This window comes from Dendrobates tinctorius, unplaced genomic scaffold (assembly GCF_039654945.1).
Source record: "Dendrobates tinctorius isolate UK_male_01 unplaced genomic scaffold, ASM3965494v1 ptg000151l, whole genome shotgun sequence".
Lineage (NCBI taxonomy): Eukaryota > Metazoa > Chordata > Amphibia > Anura > Dendrobatidae > Dendrobates > Dendrobates tinctorius.
In genome coordinates this window covers 5,499,472-5,515,838 of record NW_027361818.1, presented here as the reverse complement: position 1 = coordinate 5,515,838, position 16,367 = coordinate 5,499,472, and the positions used below count along the sequence as shown (strand labels likewise).

Here is a 16,367-nt window from a genome sequence, read left to right as displayed (position 1 = left end):
TAGAAAATACTTACGTTCGGGAGGCAAGGACCGGTCTTAAAAATGCCAAGGCACGATGGTATCGGTACTTCGTGCCGGTCCTTGCCGCAGCACCACTGCGAACCTTATTCTCCTGACGGATATCCCTGTTGAAGCGGTCCTTCATCGAGCGCCAACGGGTTCTGACTTTGTTCACTGTGATGGAAAAAAAAAAAAAAAGAAAAAAAGTAAGACTATGCACTGGAGGCTGTGATCATCCAACTGTGTGTGATGATAGAAACTCCATGGAGTTAATAGCATCACACACAGTTGGGTGATCCCGGCCAAGATCACTGCTGCATCACACTGCATTTAAATACTTACGAAAATCCTTGCGGACCCGGGGAGAGGCATTGTCCCAGCCATCCATCAGCGATGCGGCCACCTCGTTCCAGAGCCGCCGGATCACCACGTTGTCCGAGTGCAGTTGGTGACGGGTGTCCCACAACGGGACTCGCTCCTGGACTAGACGGATGAGCTCGTCGTTGTCCAGGGCGAGGTCCTCCTCCCGCTGTGGAGCCTAGAAAAGAAAGACAAACATTAATCTTTGAAAGATTTAAAAAAAAAAAAATATCGATAACTAGCTGAAGAGCCCGGCGCTGCCCGGGCATAGTAACTAACTGTGGTTAGTTATATAAATTTAAAATTATCCTCCATCCCATAGTCCCGTGCCCATATTCCATCATACATATCCTCCATCCCATAGTCCAGTGCCCATATACCCATCACACATCCTCCATCCCATAGTCCCATGCTCATATACCCATCATACATATTCGCCATCCCATAGTCCCGTGCCCATATACCATCATACATATCCTCCATCCCATGCCCATATACCCATCATATATATCCTCCATCCCATAGTCCCGTGCCCATATTCCATCATACATATCCTCCATCCCATAGTCCTGTGCCCATATACCCATCATACATATTCGCCATCTCATATGCTTGTGCCCATATACACATGATACATGTTCGCCATCCCATAGTCCCGTGCCCATATACCATCATACATATCCTCTATCCCATGCCCATATACCCATCATATATATCCTCCATCCCATAGTCCCGTGCCCATATACCCAAACAAACAAACATACACACACACACACACAAACACACACACACACATACACACTTTGAGCCCTAGATATTGATAAACAATCCATGAAAAAATTATTTGTTTTAAATGGAAATAAATGGAAAAAAAACAACAAACATCGAAAAAAACAACCATGAAAATTTAAAAAAAATAAAATTAAAAAATACAAAAAAAAAAAAAAAAAAAAAAAAAAACCAGACTAGAAAATAAGTAAAAAAAAAAAAACAAACAGTCCGTCTGTACTTACATCACGTCTACCCGCCCGCACTTGGCCTTGCTGCTCCTGCCGTTCCTCCGGTGGTGGTGGCGTGATGGAGGATGAGCTCTGAAAATTAAACCAAAAAAATTAATCACATGTGTTTATTTTTTCAAATCCATACGGAAGCATAGTACTCACTTCTTCTGCCTCTTGCCCTGTCCCGGGGACATATTCTTCACCAGATGAAGACATGCTGCAATAAAAAAAAAAAGAGACATAAGTACATAGAAATGTATTGAAATTTCAGCCAGACATTAGGTTTTTCATACTTACATTGGTGCAGCTTGTGCTGTGTGTCCACTAGTGAGCAATCCTTAAAGTATTGTGGAATCCCAGTGCCCACACCATTTTATCACCTTGGTTCAATTTTGTTTTTTTACTGTCTAGACCAAATTTCAGTCATGTTTATGTAAAAAACGCATGCGCATAAAAACGCAAGACCATGCGCAAGTATTGCGCTCCCATAGGCTCCAATGTGGTGTTTTTGCGCATTCCGTGCGCATTCCGTGCGCATGCGTTGTTTTAACGAGACAGGGCGGAACCAAAAATGCAACATGTTGCGTCTGACGCGCCTGGCGCAAAAGACAAAAAAACGCATGCGCACGAAAGCGCAAATATGCGCAAGACCATGCGCACATCATGTAAAATATAGGTGCGCAGTGCGCATGCGCACTGGTGCGCCCGATGCGCTGCGCACAAAAGCGCTAATGTGAAACCAGCCTTATAGAACCAAAGTTACAGGATTGCTAATCTTATTTATTATATTTTGTTTTTAATTAAAGCGTGGTCTATTTTCCACTATTTTTTCGGCTCGATCCAGACTCCATTTAGTATCCCCCTCTTGTTCAATCTTTTTCTAATTTGGGTGACCTCCATTCTATAATCTGTTTCCTTACTACAATTACTCTTAGCCCTAATCATCTCACCAACAGGAACACTCCTGATTGTATGCTTGGGGTGATGGCTACTAGCATGTAAAATAGTATTACCCGCAGAGTTGTTTCGGAACGTGGAAGTAATGACTGGTTCACCTGGTATTCCTCTCAAAGTCAAATCAAGGAGCTCTATATTGGTGACATTATGACATGCCATAAATCTCAAATTAAAAGGTTTGCAATTTAGATAAGACATCATGTCTTGTGTGTCTGAAACATAAGAGCTCCACACCATGATGACATCATCAATATATCTTCCATACCACATAATGTGGTCTCTGAATGGGTTTTCAGCAATATATATATAGGATTCTTCCGACTAACTCATGATGAGATTGGCGAGGGAGGGGGATTATTTCGCCCCCATTGAAACGCCATTAATTTGCTTATAATAATTTTGATTAAAGCAAAAATAATTATTTGTAATGAGAAGAAAAACCAATTCCAAACTAAAATTCTGGAGATCCAGCGTGTAATCACTATATTTTCGTAAGTGGAATATTAATGCATGAACAGCTATTTTGTGGGGAATAGATGGATATAAAGATATCACATCTGAGGCAATCCATGAGAAATCAGAACTCCAAATAAAATTTTGCAAGATATTCAATACATCTGTGCTATCCCTACGATAGCCTGGTATCCTTTGGACGAGGGGCTGCAGGAGGGAATCAAGTCACTCATCCAACCTCTCACCCAGAGACCCAATACCCAAAATGCACAAGGACCTCCATTATCCTCCCATGAGACCCATAGATATGATTTCTCATGGATTACCTCAGATGGTCGACCCTATCACAGTGATCAAATTAAAAAAAGTAAATCAAACCCCCTTTATCACCCTCTTAGTTAGGTAAAAATACTAAAATAAAAAAAGTATTTTTTCCATTTTTCCATTAGGTCTAGGATTGGGGCAAGGGTTAGTGTTGTTGCTAGGGTTATGGGTGGGCTAGGGTTAAGGTTGGGCTATGGTAAGGGGTGGGCTAGGGTTAGGGTTAGGCTAAAGTTAGAGTTGGGCTAAAGTTAGGGTTGGGCTAAAGTTAGGGGTGGGCTAGGGTTAGGGTTGGAGCTAGGGTTGGGCTAAAGTTAGGGTTTGGCTAAAGTAAGGGATGGGCTAAAGTTTTGGTTGGGCTAAAGTTAGGGTCGGGCTAGGTTTAGGGTTGTGGTTAGGGTTATGGTTGTGGTTATGGTTGGGATTACAGTTAGGGTTGGGATTAGGGTTAAGGGTGTGTTAGGGTTAGCGTTGTGGTTAGGGTTATGGTTGGGATTAGGGTTAGGGGCGTGTTGGGATTAGGGTTAGGAATGTGTTGGGGTTAGGGCTGAAGTTAGAATTGTGGGTTCCACTGTTTAGGTACATCAGGGGGTCTCCAAACACGACATGACACTACCATTGATTCCAGCCAATTTTGCTTTCAAAAAGTCAAACGGTGCTCCCTCCTTTCTGAATCCTGACATGCACACAAACAGTGGTTTTCCCCCACATACAGGGTATCGGCATACTCAGAAGAAATTGCACAACAAATTTTGTGGTCCATTTTCTCCCAATACTCTTGTGAAAATAAAAAAAATAGTAAATTTTTTGTGAAAAAAGTAAAATGTTCATTTTTTCCTTCCACATTGGTTTAGTTCTTGTTATGCAACTGAAGGGTTAATATACTTCTTGAATGTGTTTTTGCATACCTAGAGAGGTGCAGATATTAGAATGGTGTTATTTTTGGGTATTTTCTGTTCTATTGACCCCATAAACTCACTTCAAATGTGATGTGGTCCCTAAAAAAAATGGTTTTGTAAATTTTGTTGTAAAAATGAGAAATCGTTGGTCAACTTTTAACCCTTATAACGTCCGTACAAAAAAAAGTTTCCAAAATTGTGCTGATGTAAAGTAGACATATGGGAAATGTTATCTATTAACTATTTTGTGCGATATAACTGTCTGATTTAAGGGTACAAAATAAAAAAATTTGAAAATTGCAAAAATTTTCAAAAATTTTGCCAAATTACCATTTTTTTCATAAAGGCAAGTTATATCGAAGAAATTTTACCACTAACCTGAAGTACAATATGTCTCGAAAAACAATCTCCGAATCAGTGGGATCAGTTGAAGCGTTCCAGAGCTATAACGTCATAAAATGACAGTGGTCAGAATTGTAAAAATTGGCCTGGTCATTAATACCAAATTGGCTCTGTCACTAAGGGGTTAAATTATGAGATTTCTATTTTTTTTTATTACAGATTGTGATATGAAGAAAAGAGAAAATATTGTCAGAAATTTTATAAAAGTCATTTGCCATAAATCCCTCATGTACAAAATGGTCGTTTTCTGACAGCACATTCCCTTTTAAAGGGGTTGCTAAATCATAGTAACTCCTGTACTTATCAAGTTGAGTCTATCCCACGAGACCACCCTCTTTGAACCAGAATAGACAGTCACAAACAACAATTCTACAGAGTGACTATCTGTTCTGCCTCATAGATGAGTTGGTCTATCCACTCTGTAGATTCTGATAGGGCACACGGTGTGTAGTAGTTCTCATGGGACAACCCATTTAAGCATTTATGAGTTATCAACAGTAAATCCTTTATCAATCTTTGTCTCTTCTCATTAGATATCCTTTCGAGTTCATATCAGGCCGGACCAGTATAATGAAGCATTTCGGAAAGAACATGCAGACCACTAAAGCCCAACTGGATATTAATATGGCAAAGATCTCCATGGCCACCTTATACTTGCCCTGAGCACTGAGGGAGGCTGGAATATATGAAATCCAGACACTGAGAAAGGCTAACATGCAGAATGTAATAAATTGGGCTTCATTGAAGCTGTCAGGAAGTTTTCGAGCCAGAAAGGCCACAATAAAACTGGTCATCGCCAGAAGGAAGAGGTAACCCAACATAGTCCAAAAGGCAATGGGTGAACCTTCATTGCATTCAATGATGATTAATGTGGGTTGGCTTTCTATGTTATATTGTTGAAATGGTGGAGCTAAGGACAACCATGAGATACATAAAATAAGTTGTAGCAAGGTACAACTAAAAATGATTGTGTAGGACACTCGAGGATAAGTCCATTTCCTCATAACACTGCCAGGTCTTGTTGCAATAAAGGCAAACATAACCATGATAGTTTTAGCCAAAATACATGAAACACAGAAAGTGAAGACCAGTCCAAAAGCAGCTTGACGTAGCAGACACTTCTCTGTCTGAGGAAAACCAATAAAAGCCAAAGAGCTGAGGAAGCAAAAAGACAAGGACAGGAGAAGAAAACAACTTAAGACATAGTTGTTGGCTTTTACTATTGGTGTTGATTTATGTCGGATAAAAAGCCTAAGTATGAGGTTAGGAATGAAAGAGGAAAAGATTGAGGTGCCAGCTAATGTTGCACCGAGTGGATCTTCATAGGAAAGGAAGTCTTTGTGTTTTTGAAGGCATCTGGTTTTCTGGAGATTTGGCCATTCATTCCATGGACATTTGAGACAATTGTTAGAATCTGAAATTGAAGAGAATGATAGAAATAGTTTACACGTAAGCTTAAGGGGCCATCCACTGTTGGGAAACAAGTTAATAATGAGCCTAGGCAGTTGAGAAGAGAAAAAAAAATGTACTACAAACCTCTTGGAATCATTTATGGTCCACACTGTGTCCTCCATCTGTCTGTTGGTATCAACATCCAGTAGGCAAGTCAAATGATTGCTGTTGCCAAACAGTGGCTGCTGAGTATGTCTGAATCACCAGGAAAACTGTGAACAAGGGATCTGATCAGTAGCCGCTGATCGTCTGCAGAGCTCATTTGACTTCTCTGCTAGATGTTGCTATGAGCAGACCAGCGGGGAAAGCAGCTCTGATTATGGGGGAAAGTCTTGAATTACTATTTGTATACAGATACATATAAAACAAACAATGCCCCAGAGAGTGATACAATTTTTTTAAAATTTATTAAATTTGCAGATCTCGATAGGAAAGAATCTGTATGTACAGTATGGTTTAAGCTTACTTTCTGTTGGAGTGCAAAAACCTCTATGAACATTATGATATCATTCTTTTGAATTTTTGTGACTCAAAAATTTGACCACCCAAACGAAAAAATATGAAATATACTCAGATAAAGAAGTCTGTGCCTCAGACCTGCTCATCTCAACCAATGGGGGAAGTGTACGATGTTAGACCGAAAACAGACTCCACAGCTCAACTAATGTGCTCAGTCCCATTGAGGCAACAAAAATAAATGCAGCATGGTGAAAAATATAAAACATTTTCAACTTTAATCATTAATATTAAAAATATGCTTGTAGTTGTCTGAGTTGTTTTTTTTTCCTACCGAGAGCTCTACAGTACACCATCCTCTTCCCTTCTTACTGTGGTGCTTTTTCCTAGCACATAAGCACTTTTTTCTTAAATAAAAACTCACCAGCTATGGTCTAGCATTTTAGCTGATTTCTCCCCAGCTCTACATTTTCCAAAACTTTATTCATGGGCAGCTCTGTCATGTGATTTCCAGTCTGACCACCAATCCCGTATATATTTTCTTCTGAGTAGTCAGGAAGTCAGTCTCTGACTTCATGTGAACTATAAGATGACATCATCACCTCTCAAATTCCTCCTGGCAGGTCTCAGACCTCTTAATTCTTAGTACCTGTGTGATTAGATATTTCTCCTTGAGGACAGGTGACACATTGGAAGCAGCAGGCAGGTTGTCCTCTAATAGAAGCCTTCCAAAATCCAGGAGGACAACTTTCAGAACAAGCTGAAGTAGGTACCTGCAATGAAAACATACTTCAGTCATGACAGAATCAGTATATAAAATGTGTATATGATTAAATATATGGAGAGCTTTATACCAAAGGTATTACAATCCCGTTAACACAATGTCATGTCATAGCCTTCATTACGAATCTCCACTTAGCATCTGCTATGTATTGAATTCAATTAGAAAATGGGGAGGGAAAGTTTAACATTTCCACCAAATTCCTTTCCCTTGACTTTTAAAGGGACTTAAATAGAATAGGATCAACTTTATTCTCATTTGCACAAGGAAAGACTAGAAGCAATGGGATGAAACTGAATGGGAGGAGACACAGATTAGATATTAGAAAAAACTTTTTGACAGTTAGAGTGATCAATGAGTGGAACAGGCTGCCACGAGAAGTGGTGAGTTCTCCTTCAATGGAAGTCTTCAAACAGAGGCTGGACAGACATCTGACTGGGATGATTTAGCGAATCCTGCTTTGAGCAGGGGGTTGGACCAGATGGCCCAGGAGGTCCCTTCCAACTCTACGATTCTATGATTCTATGATTCTATGAATAGTGGTCCTGAAAACACAGATGACCTTACATAAATAACTCATGACTAGTGTTGAGCATTCTGATACCGCAAGTATCGGGTATCGGCCGATATTCACTGTATCGGAATTCCGATACTGAGTTCCGATACTTTTAGCATATCGAATACCGGAATCGGAAGTTCCCCTAATGCTATGAGCCAGTTTGATTTGATTCAGCCAATGACAATCCTCAGAAGTGTGGGCACATCCTGTTAGGCATGTAGGCATGTTAACTAATGGCATGGCTGTGATTAGCTGCTGAAATGATGTCATGATGCACTATAAAAGCCGCCGCCCCCACCATTTCGGGTTCACTCTGCTGTGAATTCAGTTAGGGACAGGCTGCTGTTCAAGACTGTGAGGGACAGTTAGAGATAGTGATTTTCACAATCATAGTGTGCTTTACCCAGGGTACATAATCCACCACTGTAGCTTTCTTTTGCCTTGCAGCAGTGTTCACAGCTGTCTGCAAGGTCTGTGTGAATGCAGCTCAGGCTGAGTAGTGTGTCCTGCAGCCACGTCTGGTTGTAGGCCGCTCAGCGTGTGTCAATGCCTCATACATATTTTTCTTTTTTGCTGCTCATTTTTCATTCTCCTATTTGTGTGCATCCATCCGTATCCATATACGTTGGTTGCAAACACTATAGGAGTAGACAGCGGAGCCTTTCTGCAGCCTTTCAGTGCTAGTGCCCACTTATCTGCACTGTTCACGGCTGTCTGAGAGGTCTCTGTGTGTGAGTGCAGCTCACGCTGAGTAGTGTGTCCTGCAGCTACGTCTCGTTGTAGACCGCTCAGCGTGCATCACTGCCTCATACATATTTTTCTTTTATTGCAGCTCATTTTTTATTCTCCTATTAGTGTGCATCCATCCGTTTCCATCTACATTGGTTGGTTGCAAACACTATATAGGAGTAGATAGAGGAGCCTTTTTTTCTGGCTTGTGCCCTTCAGCTGCAGCCAGATTAGTATTACCCTATTTTTTGGAGCCTCATCTTTTGCATTGTAGATTACCTTCCTGCATTGTAATAGCTCCAAAAAGTTTGTGATACTATCGCTTTCAAATCTTTGGTCACATCCATTTACTTTTTTTGAAAAAAACAAACAAAATAAAGTTCACCAAACACTCCATTTGACAGTTGTGTAGGCCACATTAGCTCATATTAAAGTGTAGTCCACACAAACACTTCATAAAGTTAGTGTTTCTTATACCTGTTAGCAGCTGTTCAGGAATAAGCACACTAAGCCCCCCCTTTGTACATTTCTGCCTATCTTTATCAGTCTACCAAGATGAAGAAGGTAGGGAGTAAGCGCGTGGGCGTGGTGATTCAGCAGGGAGAGGACGTGGGGATTCTGCAGGGAGAGGACATGGGGATTCTGTGCCTGCTGCGCGCACCAGTGAGTCAGCATCCCCCAGTTTTAGCAGGCAACAGTCCTTTTTGTGCAGCTTTGTAGGACCTCACCGTACCCCACTGCTGCGGAAGGAACAAATTGAAGTCATTGTCGGATGGATGGCAGCTAACGCATCGACTTCAATGACTTCCACGTCCTCTCAGGGCCAGAGCACTGAAGAACAACCATCTGTCTCTTCACCACCTGACAAAGTGCCCAGGCAGTCAGAGAGCCCTGGACAGGAGCCAGCACAGTCTCTACTTCTGTTCTCGGAATCTGTTGGCTTTGAAAGAGGGGGCCATCAAGCAGCATTCAAGAATGTGAAGAAGAGGGAGTATGCAGTGATGCGCAACTGCTTTGTCCCTCTAAATCTGAAGAGGCGAGTGGGCCAGAGCCTATGGTCAGCACACCTCAGTACACATCAGATGATGACGAGACTCAGGTGCCACTTTCTGGTGCATACGGTGCTGGCGAGACTACCCAGGAGAAGCAGGTGTTTGAAGAGGGGAGTGTAGATGATGAGGTCCTTGACCCATTATGGCGTGAGGAACAGGGAGGTGGTGGGAGCAGCTCTGAGGAAGAGATTCCCCGAACGGCCAAAACAGGAGGGAGAGGGAGGGGGCAGACTTGGTTGCCTGTAGCCTCCACTTCAGCATCCGTTAGGAACATTCATCTTCCAAAAGCCAAAATGGGCGCTCCCAAGACTTGCAGTGCGTGGTCCTTTTTTGACACAGTTGCAGATGACATTTGCTTTGTCAAATGCAAGCTGTGTCATCAGATAGTCAAAAGAGGGAAAAATGTCAGCAACCTTAATACCACAAATATGTGGAAACATGTGCGGACCAAGCACGAGCTGGAGTTACACAGACACACTGAAGATGTAGGCCAACGTACAGCACCACCTACCACCTCTTCAGCTCGTGTTGGAGCCTCTTCCTCCAGCTCACACACAGCTGGTTCGGCTTCCTCACAGGATCGCCAAGGAAGAACCTCTGGCACTGTTGTCAGGAGACACAGTGACATTCCACCCACAGCACCACGTTCCCAGTCATCCTCACACTCCCAGGCCACTCTACAGCCATCGGTAGCACAGGCATGGGAAAAAAGGCGGCCATACTCGGCAAACTATCCCCGAGCACAGGCTCTGAATGCTGGCATTGCCAAACTACTGGCCCTTGAAATGCTCTCATTCAGGCTGGTGGAGGCTGACACCATCCGGAACTTCATGGCATTGGCAGTCCCACAATACACCGTGCATAGCCGCTTTTCTTTCAGCAGGCAAGCCATCCCTGCCCTGCAAAAGCATGTGGAGGGAAAAGTAAAACAAGCGCCACTAATCGCCATCAGTAGCAAGGTCCACCTGACCACCGATGCGTGGACCAGTAACCATGGACAGGGATGATATCTTTCCCTCACTGCCCATTGGGTCAATGTTGTGGAGCCGGGTACAGATCTGGAGAGTGGCGCTGTACGTGTTCTGCCAACTCCATGGATTGCAGGAATCCAGTCTGTACTCATTGACTCCTCCTCCTACTCAAGTTCCTCAGAAACAGCGCAGCAGGAGCCTGTTACGACCGATATGAGCACAGCCGTGGCCAAACGTCAACAGGCCATACTGAAATTAATTGCTTTGGGGAATCAAAGCCACACAGCACAGGAGCTCTGGAATACCATCAAGCATGAGAGCGACTTGTGGTTCCTGCCAGCGAATCTCCAGCCAGGCTTGGTAGTGTGTGACAATGGCCGAAATCTGGTGGCAGCTCTTGGCCTAGGCAACCTCACTCACATCCCATGTCTGGCACATGTGCTCAACTTGGTCGTGCAGAGCTTTCTGAGGGACTATCCGGATCTTGATGCACTGCTGCACAAGGTCCGCATAGAGTGCGCTCCCTTGCGGTGTTCCAGCACGGCAAGATCGCGCCTTGCAGCTCTGCAGCGCCGATTACGCCTTCCGGAACATCGCATCATATATGACCTACCCACCAGGTGGAATTCAATGTTACATATGTTGGAGCAGTTGTGTGAGCAGCAGGCAGCAGTAATGGAGTACCAGCTGCATCAGGCGCAAACAAGTCGCACTGTGCACCGGTCACACTTCAGCACCACTGAGTGGGCCTCTATGAAGGACATCTGCCTCGTTTTGCGTGCCTTTGATGATTCCACGCGGATGGCGAGTGCAGATGATGCACTAGTCAGCATGACTGTCCCTCTTATCTGTCTGCTTCAAAAAACACTGCAAGCACTAAGGGAGGAGGTTTTGGAAGAGGTGGAGGATGAGGAGTCACAAATGCCATCTGCTTCTGGACAGTCTGCGCTACGTGGTTCCTCACAAAGGCCTAGGCAGGGGACACTTTGTGAGGAGGATGAGGAGGAGTCAATGGAAGAGGAAGACATCTCTCCAGAGGAGGGAGGTACACAATGCTCTAGTCAGTATGTACAGCGAGGGTGGGGTGATGCAGAGCAGGCAGAGATGACGCCTCAAGCAGGAGACAACGCTTCTTTGGCAGTTGGGAGTCTGCAGCACATGGTTGATTTCATGCTGCAGTGCCTGAGAAACAACTGCCGCATTGCCCACATTCTCAACACGGCTGATTATTTGGTGTACACCCTCCTAGATCCTCGCTACCGGGACAACTTACAAAGCCTCATACTACCATTGAACCGGGAGCGTAAAATGCGGGAGTACCAAGACACACTGGTGCAGTCCATCATGTTCTCCATTCCACCCGAGAGTAGTGCTGCTAATGTTTTACAAAGCAGCTCTGTGCGTCGAGGCAGTGGAGGAAGCTCTGCACAAAGAGGGAGCAGAGGCAGCGCCTCAGCACAAGGCAAGACCAGTATGGCCCAAATGTGGCAACGTTTTGTGTGTCCGCAACAAATGTCTACACCATCACAGACGGCTCCAGTCAGCAGGAGGCAACGTTTCCATCAGATGGTGACAGACTACATGTCTTGCCCTGTCAGTGTACTCCCAGACGGCTCTTCCCCCTTCAAGTTTTGGGTTTCTAAGCTGGATACATGGCCAGAGCTTAGCCAGTATGCATTGGAGGTGCTAGCTTGCCCTGCTGCCAGTGTATTATCGGAACGCGTCTTTAGTGCCGCAGGTGGTGTACTAACAGACCGTCGCATGCGACTATCCTCCGATAACGTTGACCGGCTTACTTTTCTGAAAATGAACAAGGCTTGGATCTCGTCAGAATTTGCCAGTCCTCTCCCAGAATAAATAATTGGTTGGCAATAGTATCCAGGTCTCCTGTTGTGTTCATGCTTCTACCACCTGAACTGTAATCCCTGGGCTTCAACACAGCCAGTTGTCGCTCAGAAGTGCCGTCTGCACAGAGAACAACACTAGCTCCGGTGTTACTGGGGTTCAGTAACGCCAGCTGCTCCCCTGCTGTGTGGAATGCAAAGTCTCCTGCTCCCTCCACATTCAAACTACTACTGATTTATAACCATGCTCCACTTAGGCCTCTGGCTCCACTGTCTCTAGTATTTCCCCTGGCCTCCAACCCCGCCAGTTGCTGCTCTGAAGTGGCATCTGCACAATCCACACTTGTTCCCATGTTACTGGGGCTCAGTCACGTCAGTTGATCCCCTGATGTGTGACCGGCAATGTCTCCTGCTCTGTCCACATTCCCATTACTAGTAGCACTCTTATTTATCTGTATTTGCCAATTTGCTTTTTGTCCCTTACTAGTTTGGCTTCTTTTTGCTCTGTCTCAGAATATTTCAGAGTGCTGATATAGTGGGAGAAGTCTAGTGACTTCAGGGTTAATTTTGCTATCAGACGTGTTGGACATTATTTTGTAGGGTTTTTTGCAGATTGCATACAGTGTCTTTCCTTTCCTATCCAGCCGTGACGAGGCGTCTAGGATCATCGTAGGTATGCTCCACGACTGCTGCTAGTTATGTGGTAGGATCAGGGATCTGCAATCTGCATAGATATCAACCTCTCTGGTTTTCTGTGACTTAGCTTGTTGTGCTTTTTTCTCCTCGGTGGTGACCCATTCATAACAGAATCACGAGCCATACCGCAGATTCTAGGGTACTGAAAAGCAGGAAAAAGTTGTTAAAAAAAAAAAAGTGTCAGAATTTTTTTTTTTTTAATATTTTTTCCTCTTTTTCTCTGGGGCCATAGGAGAATTTTATTTTTATTTTTCCTAATGGAGATTCAGCAATTGTCTGATAGTGTGGAGCAGCTGGCTGCTGAAGTGCAGGGAATTTCCACCTACCTCATTCAGTCACATGCTGCTGAACCTAAGATCCCTACTCCTGATGTGTTTTCTGGGAATCGGTATAAATTTCTGAATTTTAAGAATAATGGTAAATTATTTCTGGCCTTGAAGCCTAACACATCGGGGAGCTCTGTGCAGCAAGCTAAAATTGTCATCTCCTTGCTGCGTGGCGATCCCCAGGATTGGGCTTTTTCTCTGACACCTGAAAATCCTATTCTGACTAATGTGGATGCATTTTTTCAAGCCTTGGGGTTGTTGTATGATGAACCTAATGCTGTTGATCAAGCTGAGAGAACCCTGTTGGCATTAAACCAGGGTCAGGATTCTGCAGAGTTATACTGTCAAACATTCCGAAAGTGGGCGGTCCTTACTACATGGAATGATAGTGCATTGGCAGCTCTCTTTTGGAAGGGTTTATCAGAGACTGTAAAAGATGTTATGGTGGGATTTCCTGTTCCCTCTGGTCTGGATGATTCTATGTAATTAGCCATTCAAGTTGATCGGCGTTTGCGTGAACGTAAAAATACACGGGAGGCGTTGCCACCTTTTGAACAAACGTCTGAACCTATGCAATGTGATGGGGTTTTGTCTGGGGCGCAACATCAGGAGTTTAGAAGGCGTAATAAGCTGTGTTTTTTCTATGGAGACGCCTCTCATATTATTTCTGTCTGCCCTAAGGGAGAGAAACGGTTTTGCACACACATTTGCTTTGGGCAGTGTACAATCTAAGTTTCTTTTGGCAATTACTCTGATCTGCCCCTTATCCACGTTTCCCACGAATGCTTTTGTGGATTCTGGAGCAGCGTTGAATCTGTTGGATTTGGACTTTGCTAAATATTGTGGTTTTTCCATGACGTCTCTGCAGACGCCTATTCCTTTGAGGGTATTGATGCTACTCCTTTGGCAGCTCTCTTTTGGAAGGGTTTATCAGAGAATGTAAAAGATGTTATGGTGTGATTTCCTGTTCCCTCTGGTCTTGATGATTCTATGTCATTAACCATTCAAGTTGATCGGCATTTACGTGAGCGTAAAACTACATGAGAGGCGCTGCCGCCTTTTGAACGAACGTCTGAACCCATGCAATGTGATGGGGTTTTGTCTAGGGCGCAATGTCAGGAGTTTAGAAGGCGTAATAAGCTGTGTTTTTTCTGTGGAGATGCCTCTCATACTATTTCTGTCTGCCCTAAACGAGAGAAATGTTTTGCACACACATTTGCTGTGGGCAGTGTACAACCTAAGTTTCTTTTGGCAATTACTCTGATCTGCTCCTTATCCACATTTTCCGCTAAGGTTTTTGTAGATTTAGGAGCAGCTTTGAATCTGATGGATTTGGACTTTGCTAAACATTGTGGTTTTCCCATGATACCTCTGCGGACGCCTATTCCTTTGAGGGGTATTGATGCTACTCCTTTGGCGGAGAATAAACCTCAGTTTTGGACCCAGGTGATAATGTGAGTTGCCCCAGACCACCAAGAAAATTGTAAATTTTTGGTGCTGCACAATTTGCATGATACTATTGTTCTGGGTTTTCCCTGGTTGCAAACTCATAATCCAGTTTTGGATTGGAAATCTGTGTCTGTGGTGAGTTGGGGTTGTCAGTGTGTTCTTAGGGACACTGCTGTTTTCTCCACCTCTCCTCAGTCTCATGATATTCCTGATTATTTGGCCGATTTTTCTGATGTATTTAGTGAGAGTGAGTCTGCGTCTTTGCCTCCTCATAGGAGTTATGACTGTGCAATTGAGTTGATGCCTGGGTGTAAATTTCCTAAGGGTTGGCTTTTCAACTTATCAGTACCCGAACATAATGCTATGCGATCTATATTAAGGAGTCATTGGAGAAGGGTCATATTAGACCATCCTCATCACCTTTAGGTGCTGGGTTTTTTTTGTGGCCAAGAAAGATGGTTCATTAAGACCGTGTATTGATTATCGTTCCCTTAAACAAGATGACGGTTAAATATCAGTACCCATTACCTCTGATGTCTGATTTATTCTCCAGAGTTAAGAGGGCCTGCTGGTTTACTAAGCTTGACCTCAGGGGGGCGTATAATCTTATTCGCATCAAGCACGGGGATGAATGGAAGATGGCGTTTAATACTCCGGAGGGACATTTTGAGTACCTGGTGATGCCTTTTGGGCTCACTAATGCCCCTTCTGTCTTCCAGTCGTTTATGAATGATATTTTCCGTGACTTTGTGGATAAGTTTTTGATCATCTATCTGGATGATATTTTGATCTTTTCTAGTGATTGGGATTCTCATGTGGAACACGTCCGGACTGTGTTCCGGATTTTGAGGGAGAAGGGATCAAAATGCCTTTTTGATGTACAGAGGATTTCATTTTTGGGATTTATCTTATCTCCATCGACTATTGAAATGGACCCGGCCAAGGTACAGGCCATTTATGATTGGGTTCAGCCTACTTCTTTGAAGGCCCTCCTGAAGTTTTTGGGTTTTGCTAATTTCTATCGTAAATTTTTAGGTAATTTTTCTGGTATTGTCAAACCACTGACTGATCTGACCAAGAAGGGCGCTGATGTGCTGAATTGGTCTCCTGAGGCTATCTCAGCATTTCAGGAGCTTAAGCAAAGATTTACTTCAGCTCCAGTTTTATGGCAACCTGAAGTCTCACTTCCATTTCAGGTGGAGGTAGATGCTTCTGAGATTGATGCAGGAGCTGTTTTGTCCCAAAAAGATCCTGTGACTTCTAAGATGAATCACTGTGCTTTCTTTTCTCGAAAGTTCTCCCCATCTGAACGCAACTATGACGTGGGGAATCGGGAATTGTTGGCCATGAAGTGAACATTTGAGGAGTGGAGACATAGGTTGGAGGGAGCTAGACATCAAGTTGTGGTCCTCAACGATCACAAGAATTTGATTTATCTGGAGTCGGCCAAATGCTTGAATCCTAGACAGGCTAGATGGGCCTTGTTTTTCACGCGTTTTAATTTTGTGGTCTCTTGTCTTCCGGGCACTAAAAATGTTAAGGCAGATGCCCTTTCTAGGAGTTTCTTTGCTGATTCTCTTAGTGTGACCGAGAATACCATCCTAGGTGAAGGGGTAGTTCTTTCCCATTTCGCCCGATTTTAGACGCGCCCTGGAGGAA

The 16,367-nt window shown here is 43.8% G+C and overlaps 1 protein-coding gene across 1 annotated transcript in view; it reads right to left on the bottom strand.

The window, feature by feature from the left end:
- Positions 1-4,902: 4,902 nt before the first annotated feature.
- Positions 4,903-16,367, bottom strand: part of LOC141049885 (vomeronasal type-2 receptor 26-like) — a 62,764-nt gene continuing 51,299 nt past the window's right edge. The window contains exons 2-3 of the mRNA XM_073546725.1: positions 6,951-7,074; positions 4,903-5,807 (exon numbers count right to left, since the gene is read on the bottom strand). Coding sequence (XP_073402826.1) covers positions 4,903-5,807; positions 6,951-7,074 — 1,029 coding nt within the window. The remainder of the gene's footprint in view (positions 5,808-6,950; positions 7,075-16,367) is intronic.